At 40.6% G+C, this 13,106-nt stretch overlaps 1 protein-coding gene across 5 annotated transcripts in view; it reads left to right on the top strand.

The window, feature by feature from the left end:
- mtmr7b (myotubularin related protein 7b) overlaps positions 1-13,106 on the top strand; it is a 42,848-nt gene that overhangs the window by 11,236 nt on the left and 18,506 nt on the right. For 4 of the 5 annotated variants that reach the window (XM_028603621.1, XM_028603613.1, XM_028603639.1 and 1 more), the window contains 6 exons: positions 3,612-3,740; positions 3,966-4,100; positions 4,289-4,421; positions 4,674-4,783; positions 4,956-5,081; positions 10,311-10,360. In XM_028603621.1, coding sequence (XP_028459422.1) covers positions 3,612-3,740; positions 3,966-4,100; positions 4,289-4,421; positions 4,674-4,783; positions 4,956-5,081; positions 10,311-10,360 — 683 coding nt within the window. The remainder of the gene's footprint in view (positions 1-3,611; positions 3,741-3,965; positions 4,101-4,288; positions 4,422-4,673; positions 4,784-4,955; positions 5,082-10,310; positions 10,361-13,106) is intronic. The other variant, XM_028603630.1, reaches the window with a different exon arrangement.

The raw sequence follows: 13,106 nt of genomic DNA, 5'->3' as shown, positions 1-13,106 counted from the left end.
CTGGGCAATAAGTCAATATGATAATTTATTGACTTTCAATGGAATCATATTGTGATGAAATCATATATCGAGATATCATTATATACAATTACGTTGTCTAAATTGATAACAAGCACATATTAACTAAATTTTCTAAGAAAATCTGTTGTGAAACATTTTGAGGGAATATCATTTGAATTATTGCAGAGTTGTTTTAACATCCCACTATTTTTGTGCATGCATTTAAAGTATATAGCTTGATTGATTATTGATGATTATTTATCTAAAATGTCATTGTAAAAAATATTTTGTTTTAAGCATCAATAGTTGATGTATTTTGGTCAAAAATATTGTGATATCTGACTTCCATATCGCCCAGCTCTACTGGATATATTTCCAAAACTACTAGAATTATGTCAAAATAGGGTTGTGCTTAGCTGAAGCCTCATCATCTCAGCTTATTATAGGTAATAAAGCAATAGAAAAAGAGTAAATTCCTAGTGATTCAGAGTTCTCCAGGCCTTGCTAGCGTTGCTACACCTGTGGTTTTTTTCCTCGCTCCAGCAGACAAGTTGTTCCCAGTCACCCCAGCTTGTTACTTGAGGTAAGTTAACCCGAAATTATACAACAAAACTTAAAATATGATCGGTTATTGAGATTATAATACTAGCTACTACTAATAATGTTTAAAAACTAAAACAAGAATTAGCTAAATACAGAGTACTAGCTAGGGCACCTGCGGTCTCTCCTCCCCACCATTGGGAGGAGTGGTCGGCAATCTGAAGACGGACTGGATGGACCTTTTATTAGGTTGTAGCAACTCTCATTTGCGACGATGAGTCTGGGCACTCCAGAATCAGCTGCTGCAGCGGCTAATTAAAGGTCCCCTCCACCGGTCAGCTACCACCACAAATAAAATCTAATTCTGTGGGAAACACTGTACTTAATACATGTTTAACAAACCATTTGAAGCAAATTGACGCATCCGCACTGAGATAATAATGATAATAATCTTTAGATTATAATTCCCCACACCACCATTGCAAACAGTGGGCATATTTATGGTTTAAACACTGATAGAAGTCCGCAGGGGACTGAAGCTTTGTGTTACGTTACTGCTATCGACAGCGCTGTGCAAGATTATGATCTTTAATATGGCTGTGGAAAACAAAGCCACTTTTTTTAACTGTTACAAGATTGTAATTGGTTCATTGGTTGTTGTCCAGGTCATGGTCACCTGTGATACCTTCACCACACCTGCTACACACAGCATAAATTGTAAGTACAGCATAACAATATTGTCAATATAAAAACTGAGCCATCCTTTATAGTTAACTTTATAGTTTTCATTAAGTGAAGCATTTATTACACTTGTTTATTTTCCTCCCACAGTGTGGGTCATTGGTGACAGCGTGTTGCCCAGAGAGCTGCAGAGACAGTGGGAAGCCACCTCAGGGTGCTAGATGTTAGCTGGGGTGGACTGCGGTGGAAAGGATTTCTCCCCTTTCTTTTCCCACTCCCTACAAAGAAGTGCAGTTCTGAATGTTTTAATGTGGAGGCTGGTGCCAATCCGGCGAAGATAGACTAGGCCAGAAAATTATCAACAGTGTTATGGCTACATTTGTTTGTAGCTTAAATGTTGTTTCGTTTAGAATATTTTATTGTTATCTAAATTGTGTTTTTATGTTCATTATGGTTGTTGATTAGATAACATCTCTAGCTATAACACTATTTCCAACTTTGCTACAATCCCACCCTTTATGCCCTTCCCCACCTACAGGCTTATGGACTCCCTGGGCTCGTGTTGGGCATAGCTGTTACCACTTGTCTGTACAAGTGGTAAAACAGACTGTGCCCAGTCTGTTTTTATGTAGTCTATATCCTTGACGTTCCACTTCCAGGATTGCTCTGTTGCCGACGGAAAATCCGCCGGATTTCACTCGTTTAGGCTAGATATCCGTTGCCTTGGGCTTCCTTTGTGTTGGCGTTCTAACCTCTGGTGGATTTCTGAGGACTATGGTTAACTGCTCCTCAGATCTCTGCAGGGTAAATCCAGACAGCTAGCTAGACTATCTGTCCAATATGAGTTTTCCATTGCACGACTAAAACTACTTTTAAACATACACGTTCCACCAAAACAAGTTCCTTCTGAGCCTATTTTGGGTCTGGCAAAGCGAGACTAGTGTTTATGTAACTGATGTGAGAATGTGTACTGTTGTATAGTTTTATATTAAATTCCATTTATATTTGCACTGCTTTTGTCTTTACTGATTGTAAATGTTACATTTCACATTCAAATCTATCAATTCAAAGGACCAGCAAATCACACAATCCAGATAAAACATTTAGCATTAATACTACTCTATTTTGACAAGGGATAAAAGTGTAGGTTAAGAAGCAAGTGAAAATGCTCCCACACGTTTCAGTCTTCTGACCATTCTCAAGACATTGTCACTGGTCCATCCTGTCTGGATCACCTAAGGGGACACTTTACAACAGATGTATAAATGTGTTGGTTAACCTCCTTCAATACTTCTTTGAATACAAACAATACAACTTAAATTACTTTATGTTCAACATAATCAATTTATTTGAGCTAAAATTAGGTAAAAGGCATAATCTTAAAAAGCCTGTTTTGGTAATAATTTTAATAAAATGTCATGTTATCATATAACCTCAATAACCAACTCAAATCCCACCCGTGGCCCTTTGCTGCATGTCATCTCCTCTCTCTCCTCCCATTTCTTATGAGCCAGTTCATAAAGCCAGCTGTTGTTAAACAATGAATAATCATTCTCACTGCAGCTGATGCTTTGACACCTGAATCTGAATCTCCCAACAGGAATAATAATGGTTTATCTTATCTTATTACACCACAGTACTACAATGCAGTGGAGCCGGTAGACGTGATAACTTTTTTTCTGTGAGACATGCAACATATCTAATGATAACAATGCGTAAATGCGCACAGGAGCAGCAGCCGACAGCAGCTCTGTTCTGCTCTCTACCCTTTTCACAGTAATTCTTTTTTCATTAATTATACGTCATTTCACCAACAACCCTTCCACTGTTAATCAGAATGTTCATTTTTATGACTCGATCCGTAGATAAACTGGTGCTGGACGCTGAATGTCGCTGAACCCACGGACGGAGCTACCATGGTGTTTGAATCATGTGTGTTAACATGGACATGAATATTGTGGTTATGAGGCTTATCCCATTTTTGATCCTATTTGTGATATGATGGTTACATGGCACACAGAGAAATCAGGCTATTCATATCCGTACAGGCTCTCTCTCTCTTACAAAACACATATTTTCATGATCTGGTCATAATGATATAATAAAAGTACGATAGGAGCACACTCTCATACACATTAAATATTGTAAGAACAGCTGATTTCTGGCGCAGTAAAACGCTTCAGTGGGCGGGCAGTTCTTGTGCGTACTATGAAATGGAATCCTGCTGGCACCACTGCTATAATGCATAAAGATCCTCAGAAGTCTGTCAAATGATGGTAATTGTAGTAATTGAATGGGGGGGGACACAAAGCAGCAGAGGTACCATTCAGGGAATGTATACTACTACTACGAAACAAATAATGTTAAAATATATCTGTGCCCTCTCCCAGGTGTGCGATACATACCCATCAGAGCTGTTTGTTCCAAAGATGGCCACACCCGCTATCATTGTGGGCAGCTCAAGGTTCAGGAGTCGAGGACGATTTCCTGCTCTGTCCTACTTCCACCAGGACACACTGGTCAGTGTGAATATAAGTTTTGGAAGATTGGACTGTTAACTTACCCTTTAAGTAAGAATTGAGTAGACAATGGTATTATCTACATAATCTAAATCATATGCTGGAAATAAGTGATTTTTTTTACTTTTGACCTTTCTACTGATGCAAGGGGAAATAATCTTGAAAAGATCTGTACTAATAAAATTTGAATTGGGATAATGATAATGCTGTTTGATTGTCATATAGGCAGCAGTGTGCCGGTGTAGTCAGCCACTGTCTGGCTTCAGTGGACGCTGTCAGGAGGATGAGATGATGCTGCAGATGCTGATGAAGGCCAACCCTGGCAGTGACTACATCTATGTGGTGGACACCAGGCCCAAGGTAACAATCCTCCTCCTAACAGCTACTTACTCACACATCCAAGTATAGCCACAGTAAATAATATATACTATAAGCCACGTATATGACCTAATATTCACATATAAAATACTGTGTGTGTGTGTGTGTGTGTGTGTGTGTGTGTGTGTGTGTGTGTGTGTGTGTGTGCGCGTGCGTGTGTGTTGGTCCAGCTGAACGCCATGGCAAATCGAGCAGCAGGTAAAGGCTACGAGAACGAGGACCACTACACCAATATCAAACTGCAGTTCATTGGCATCGAAAACATTCATGTTATGAGGAGCAGCCAGCAGAAAATCATCGACAGTAAGAAGAGTCTGTGTGTGTGTGTGTGTGTGTGTGTGTGTGTGTGTGTGTGTGTGTCTAGAGCAAATGATACAAAGATGCAGCGTGAGATGGAAAAAGGGAAACATTGAAGTTATCACAGAGTTGCTATCAGTAAATACAAAGACTTATTGTGATAGCATCTCTTCCATTTTACCTGTGTGTGTGTGTGTGTGTGTGTGTGTGTGTGTGTCTCTCTCTCTCTCTCTCTCTCTCTCTCTGTCTTCCATGCAGTAGGCGAGATGAGATCTCCGTCCATGACTGACTTCCTGTATGGTCTGGAGAACTCTGGTTGGCTCAAACATATCAAAGCCATACTGGATGCCGGGCTCTTCATAGCCAGGGTGTGTACACAGATAGACACACCTATACACAGGCAGGCACTCAGACGGATGCACGCATGCCCACAGCAACCACACCAACACAGCTGCTTGGTACCTGCTGTTGTTAACCCCTCTCTCCCTCTCTCTCTCTCTCTCTCTCTCTCTCTCTCTCTCTCTCTCTCTCTCTCTTTAGGCAGTTGCTGATGAAGGTGTCAGTGTATTGGTTCACTGTTCAGATGGCTGGGACAGGACAGCCCAGGCCTGCTCTGTAGCCAGTATACTGTTGGACCCATATTACAGAACCATCAAAGGACTCATGGTAACACACACAAAATACTGACAATTTCTTATTCTAAGACCATATCAGTTCGTATTTCTGATTTGATCCACCTCTTAGCCCAAAACGTACAATCACTGTAACATCTTATAAACTACATCAACCAATGTGTCCCTGAGCCAGACACTTAACCCCTAGTTGCTCCAGAGGTGTGTGACCTCTGATATGTAAGAATTGTAAGTTGCTTTGGATAAAAGCGTCAGCTAAATGACATGTAATCTAATGTAATAATCTTGAAATATGATCTGCTGTGCTGGGAAGACGGAATACACTATGCAGACTCTATTTTGGTCTATACAATCCTCTAATCCACCTAATTTAAAGGATTTTATAAAGAAAAATTCAAGTAGGTCGACTAGAGCGGGCTCTAGAGGTGACTGTGTAGTCCCTTTCAAGAAAAGTGTTTTTGGGAAGTCAGTGTTTTCATATCAAGCATCGCAGACCTGGAACACGATACTTTGACTCACCACTTGTCCCTTGGTGCTTGTTTACATTTGTCCACATTTATTTTACACATTGCTCTAGTTATTTTCATATTGTATTCATTTCACACACAACCGCTGTTTTGTTTCAGTTAGATCTATTAGGATGTACGTTTCAACAGTTCATTGTTTGTCTCTTCATACTCAGACTTCTTTGGTCCTTTTGTTTGGTCCACCATGCAGGAATGTTTGGGGAGAAGCTGCCCAGCATTTGGGGTGGATTTATAGTAATTTCTCTTATTATTTATTATACTGACATCATAAGACAGAACCAACTCTTGTGGTTTTTCTGTGTTTAGTTGTATTTCATTTGTTTGGTTAATACATTGAGTGGTAATAGAAGGATTAATGCCTCTCATAAAAGTGTCTAGCTCTGGCCAGATTTTGGTAAAGTTAGAAATGTTTTGTAGACTCACCACTAGGGCTGGGACGGTTACCGCATTACTGCAAAAAAAAAAAAAAAAAAAAAAGATGTGTTGTTTACCATTGCACATTAGCCTAGCAGCTAGCAGAGTTTCCTTCTGTTTATAGCTTTATCCCGATAAAACAGCACGGTTGAATTTCAGCCTAATGCCTAGTGGTTTATATTGGTAGAGAGAGGAACAAGTTAGCGAACTGCCGAGTCACCATCTCTGCTCTCTGTCTGCTCAGCTTCTAGACGGGCTGGGCTGCACTCGGCATTGTTGGCAAACTATTGTATATATTTTACTTTATTGACAAAAGAGCTTTCTGAACTCTCTGTGGAATGGATCAACAGAGAGGAGAGAAACCAGTGTGGCCCTAAATGACAGCAAAACTCAGTAAAGACTCTCACATTGAGCTGAAATGGAAACACTGTGCTGCAATCTTTTTATAGTCTATGGCTGCAACATATGTTGTAAGGTTTAAGCCGATGTTTTTTTGGGGGTGACGTAGAGGTGGGCGATATATAGTTTAGACCAGGGGTTGGCAACCTTAGGCACGCGTGCCACCATGGGCACGCGGGACCTTAACCAATGGCACGCTGGCAATATGTGTGCAAGAGAGTTATTGATGTGTTGAAATCATGGTTGAAATGCTGAAGCACTCTCTCATCCGAATGCCAAATTACAACGTTCACAGTTGCCGACCTCATAGGTGCCGATACCGTGGGTGCTCAAACTCCGGAGCACCCACATGTGCCAGACTGCCAGTTCATTTTTATATTAATTTAATATTAAACATTGCAGGTGGGGCTAAGTGGAGCGTCTGTCATAGTGTGATTGGTCATGTCGGTGGCATTGATTTATAATTTCCCACGAAGCTGATTAAACTTCTCATCTCCAATCCTATCTGTGAGAAGTGGCGCTGTCCTGAGTTGAAAGAGAGCTTACTTTACGGCGTGTGTGTTCGTGTCGGCCGCCGTCCATTTCCTAAGGTTCTGAAATGCAAACATTTTTGACTACTTTTTTTTTTTATAAACTGTGTGCGTGTGTGAGCACCCACGGAGGAAAACATAAATCGGCGCCTGTGCGCAACCTGTTATTTACGGTAGTTTGATTGACTTATATCTCTGACTGGGAACAATACAAAGAGGATTACCAACGGCCGCTGGGGCAGATGAACTAACGCTAGTCTCGTTACTGTGAGGAGGCTACAATTAAACCTTCGTGAGTTAAAAGTCAATACTTATCAATGCACTCACCTGTGTAGACCGGCATCAACATGTAGAAAGCGATATTTCAATCTGCTCTGTCTGCTCAGTCCACTCTTGTCCACCGCACGGTTTTACGCAAACACAGCTCTACTCTGCAAATAGCTAATTTTTACAAAACAAGCTAAAAGAAAAGCTGTCGGTTTGTAGTCTATTTTTCTTAGTTTGCAGGGAATCTTGAAATTTGGACAAATTCTTATAAACTTAAGCTGTCTGAAGAAACCATCCTCTCCGCTGGAGCGGTAAATATGGATGCATTATTAGACCAAAACAAATACATGTGGCTACTTAATATGCACGTGAATGACACAATCGTTATGTTCGTGTTCTTCATTCTTGATAATGATGCTGGTTGTGTTATTATTATTTTGCCACAGCATCATTTCATTGAAAATGAGGCATACAGGACCTGCTTATCAGTCCATTCATCATTAAAGCTGGGCTTTTCCACAACTTTTCGCTTCAGGCTCTTTGACAGTGATATTTTTGTTAGCCCATTTTCCACCAATCAGGACTGCATACTAAAACCATGTTTCCATAATAATAATATACAATAATAATAATAATTACAAGGTCCTGATTATTACAGATTCCCTGGATATTACATTTTGATGTGATGTCATAAAAAAAATTAACATGGCACACTAATAAACAAGAAATTTTGAAAAGGGCACTTCATATCAAAAAGGTTGCCGACCCCTGGTTTAGACGATAATATCCAAATTGTTGTCTGGATGATATGCAAAATTGTACAATCCGACCCCCCAAACATGAAAAGAGCTGAAGGAAGTTAAAGAGAAAACAAATAACGCACACTATAACCTTCTAAACAATTATATGTAGCGATTTTAATACTGTAGGGGTTTGTTTGACTGTATTTTTTGTACAAAATCACGATCGTCCCGCACGAGAATAAACTGCTACTAGTTCTTACCTTGCGCGTTATGAAGTTCACTCATGTCAACAAAGATGGCGGCGCGCGATTGTGCAGCGGCTCTCCTGTCGGTGTATATTTATACAAGTACGTACAGCCACACTGAATTAATCAATACAGGACCACGATACAACACAGCCGTTACGAAAGCCTTCCAGGCGGCTCATAACATCCCGGAGGACATAGCCTGACCGAGCCCTCCAGGTTGTTGTCGGCGCTAGCACGCAGAGCTAGCTAGCTACCGGCAGAATGAGAAAATAACTCCGGCACGACCAGAGGCGGAGGACTGCATTTTTGTGCACAATGAATGGAGTACCAACAGCAGGATTGTTGCCCAGCACGGCTCGCCTGACCTGAAGCCCTATTGGTAATATACTGACCATTTTATTTACTACGAAAACAGCACACTGCTGTCTACATAGCCCCCGATGCTAACGTTAGCACAAGTTTGGCTCACTGCTAACCATAGTGAACAAACTGCAGCGCGATCACCTGGATACGGGATACAGGGGACTTTTACAAGGCGTCCTTAAAGTCTGTTCCCCTCCAGCTTTCTCCCAGCATGTAGATTATGTTACTAGAGGGAAGAACACACTAGACCATGTATACTCTAACATCAAAAAAGCACACAGAACTGCACCTCTCCCTCACCTGGGCCAGTCAGATCACATCCAACTCCTGATCCCAGCATAAATCCTGGTCAGAAGGACTATACAGCCAAGTAGAAGGACTATCAGAACCTAGTCTGACCCGGCCTTGTCCCAGCTCCAGGACTGCTACCAATAAGGACATGGTTGTGTGCAATATGTTACAGAACAGAGCCCTTTGTTTATTGTTATGATTTCATCTTGCTTGTACATTTTCCCAAGAGAACCACCGAAATAGCCTCTGAACAGGGCTTCTTTTAACTTCTAGAAGGATTTCAAAAATATCGTCTGAATATCGATATCGAGATATTGAAAAAAAATATCGAGATATTCATTTTTGTCAATATCTCCCACCCCTAGGGTGACGCCATTCACTTTAACGGCAGTATTGACAATAGATAAAGCCACCGTGTCTTGAGAAGCTCCAGCTTGTTGTTTTATTGTTCACTTTTAACTCACTTTACATCAACTTTTTTTCCTCTCTTTTCCTCACAGCGGCACTCATACGCTACTCTCCGTTACCGCTCGCTCTCCTTGCACGACCACACGGACACTAACATCACTCACTTAAGGCACCCTGCCATTCTCGCTCTAACTTACACTACTCTCGTAAGGGGGTTGCGGTTAACCACCATACTGCGGTGATACGTTGCTTTTTCACCGCAGTAAGAAAAAAACTATACCATCACAGCCCTACTCACCACTGGAAGATAGTGCTGCGGGCCAGAGCTAATTGAAAGCCCTATAAAGTAGTGATGGTCAAATGAAGCTTCACAAACCACTGTCTTTATTTTCTGAGCTCACTAGATGGCACTGTCTGTTCAAAGAAAAAGATTAAAGGAATGGCAACACTTATGAGTCATCGTCAACTCATGAGTCATCGACAACTCATGAGTCATCGAGGACTCATGAGTTCTCGAGTGAGTCCCATGGTCTACGAGCTTGCAGTTTTTCCGGCTCTGAGTCTGCGGGTCGGAAAGTTCCTATAACCTGTCTCGGACTGTCTCTTTGTTTACTGTTGACACTGTTGAGTTGACTTATGGAGTTGTCGTTGCCTATGAAATTGTAAGTTATAAAGCTTTTGGCAGCTAAGATGGCTAGGACTAGTAGTAGCTAATGTTGCAAGAGGTTTGTGCATGGCGCTGTTATCATTTTAGATTGAATTGTAGTAGGACTCAACTGATCCGAGTTAAGGATACTAGAAACTCGCGATTCATGACTCAACTTAAAGACTCGGGTGCAAGAGTGAATCACAACTCAGACAGGTTAAGTGGCTATACGCTTGCATATTTACATGAATGTTCATCAATATGCACTGTTCCTATTTTAAATTAATACAATCTCTACCCTTCCTTCCTACCTTCATTTCCTCCTTTCTTCCTTCTTTCCTTTCTTCCTCCATTCCCTCCTTCTTTCTTTCCTTCCTTCCCTTCCTTTCCTGCTTTATATTTCCACCTCTTCCTCTCTTTCTTCTAGGTGCTGATAGAGAGAGACTGGGTTTGCTTTGGACACAAGTTCTCCCATAGGTAATTAACTTTGGTAGTAGGGCTGTCACGATAACTCCTTTTTGTTGTGCAATATATTGTCCCAAAATTTCTTGCGATAAACAATATTATTGTTATTTTAAGACCATTTTATGCCACTGATTACATAATGAAAATATGACAATATTATAGCAAAATAATATAAGCACACTCTCTCCAAGGACTTTAGCTTATTCACCGTATCCCCCAGAGTTAGATAAGTCCATACATACCCTTCTCATCTCCGTGCTTGTTGCCTAGTTAGCACATATCCTGGAGGTAACCGGCTCCAACTAGCCTATTGCTCCCAATAAGTGACAAAATAACGGCAACATTTTTCTAGTTACATGTTTTGATTTGTTATAGTCACAGCGTGTACAAATAACAACGTCACATGAGACACAGACATCTTCTAACCGTATATAAACTGGGAACTATATTCTCAGAAAGGCGAAGCACTGCTACTCTCTGCTCCTCAACACGGGGCTTCTCAGGTGCTGCAAGCAAATCACTCCGACACAGAAAGCAGACAAGATGACAGAGGCAGCGCGATCAACTAAAGTGTTGGTAACATTCAAATCAAGCAGATTGGACAATGTGCACACAAGTTAATAACCATTACCTGTTTCACAGTGTTAAATGGTAATTTGCCACATTGTCACACCCACACAATTTGAGGAAAGTGCAAAAGTTTAGCAAATTTAGATTTGGCAAGGTCTTTAGATTCTACTGACCAATTTTGAAGTTGATTGGGTTAAATCTGTAGGAGGATATGTTAAAGTAGCCTGCAAATGGTCAAAATCATCCATAATTTGCACATTAATTTCATAGAGCTGTCCTGTTGGGTTTAGGGTATGGCTCCAAGAGGCATGTCTGAACAAGATACATATTTATAATATAACAGCATTTGAAGGCAGCTTCATTTCACTGGAAAAAGAGATTAAGAAAAGAGATCAATCTGTTGACTGTTCTTTCTTGTTGGAGAAAATAGTCACCTGTTGTTACACAAACTCCTGGGCAGTTCAGTGCTTGTGTTTTGTTTTTTACCTTTATAGTGTTTATAGCGATAGAGGTAGTGATGTTTCCTGTTAACTCTGTTAACTGTAACATTACGGGACTTTCACAACGTAAAACGGACAAGTCTGATAGCCGGTTACATAATTGTCCACCGCAGGGTGACGTCAGGTTGCTTTTCTCCAAAAGTTGAATCGGTCTCAATTTTTGCCGCAGGCCTTCTAGACAAATCGAAAGACCTGCTTTGCTGAACTGTCTGACGAATGAAGACTGACGGAGTGTTTGTGAATGAATGCTCAGCAAGCCAGTGCCTCACTAAAGCATTGGCATTATGCATAGCTGTACTATCTTTACCTTTAGCAAATCGCCTAAAAAAGGACACTAGGCTGCTAATGTTACAATATAACCATACAGACCTCTACAAACATCAGATTGCTCACTTGTAACTCAACATTTCTCCGTTCTTGGCTGAGATGGACAACATAGCGCTGCATGAATTGGTCAGCAGCTAGCGGACATTTAGATAGCAGCTTAGTCCAGACAAAACGTATTGAATTTCACCTGCATGCGCTTTAAAAAAAAAAAAAACTGATATTCAAATCCCAAAATTGAAAATCTAATACCTACTTAACAAACGAATATTCGACTATTCAAATGTTCGGATCCAGCCCTAGTATATAAATCACATATCCAAACTACCTTATCCATGAAATTATTAGGTTGAAATTACCTTTTACAGCTCTTACATGATAAACTTAGCATAGACTACATTTCCACAATTTGGTCCAGTAAAAGTGCTTTATTTTGCAACTGAAAGGCTCAGATTATTATTCTAAGTGTCTGAAAAGCTCTTTAAGACCTTTCTGTTTAACCAGAAAAAGCTCTGAGGTCGCTCGCTTTTAAGGCTTTTAATAGTTTTATTTTGTTTCTATTGACTTAAATAAAGTGTATAGTGTAGAGTTTTGTGGATTTTTTTATGGCAAAACAAGCACTTTTGGGAACGTAAATACTAGGGATGCACCGAATATTCGGCCACCGAAAATTTTCGGCCAAAAATGGCCCAAAAGGGCATTTTCGGTTTTCGGCCAAAATACTTTTTATCACCGAAACAATATGGCAAAGCGTCTCCTAAGCAAAGAGGTTGAGACGGACCACGGAGTGAAAACAGTGAAAAGTACACTCTTAGAGTCTGTCAGCACACGTTTCAGTGAGATCTATTCGGATCCTCTGCACTTCATCGCGACTGTACTTGATCCGCGTTATAAAGAGCATTACTTGGATGCGGAAATAAAGCAGGGCGCACGAGAAATGATCCAGGCCGCGATGGATGCGGAGAACCCGCGTGGAGACGGAGCGCGCACGGAGCAGCGCCCAGCGCAGGAGGAGATCAGAGTGCAGAAAAAAAAACTCATCTCTCTGCACCAGATGAGGGGCATGCACCCTCATTGTCTGATATGTTCAGTGAAATCCTGCAAGAAAGTGCCTCAAATAATAATAATAATAATAACAACAATAATAGGTAAGCTATTTTGTTCTTAGGCTACTATATACTGTATGTGACTATCAGATTGTAGCCATATTTCTGCTAGATATTTTTTTAATTAAACTTTAATATTAATTTATACAATTGCAGTGCCTTGATTTTAGTAAAGTTAGTACACAGTCATAGCCATAAATGCAATGGTACTAATAATTGGCATAATTTCTTTCGGTGTTTCGGTTTTCGGTCTTGGTT

Source organism: Perca flavescens, chromosome 2, assembly GCF_004354835.1.
Source record: "Perca flavescens isolate YP-PL-M2 chromosome 2, PFLA_1.0, whole genome shotgun sequence".
NCBI lineage: Eukaryota > Metazoa > Chordata > Actinopteri > Perciformes > Percidae > Perca > Perca flavescens.
This window is presented reverse-complemented; position numbering and strand designations above follow the sequence as displayed.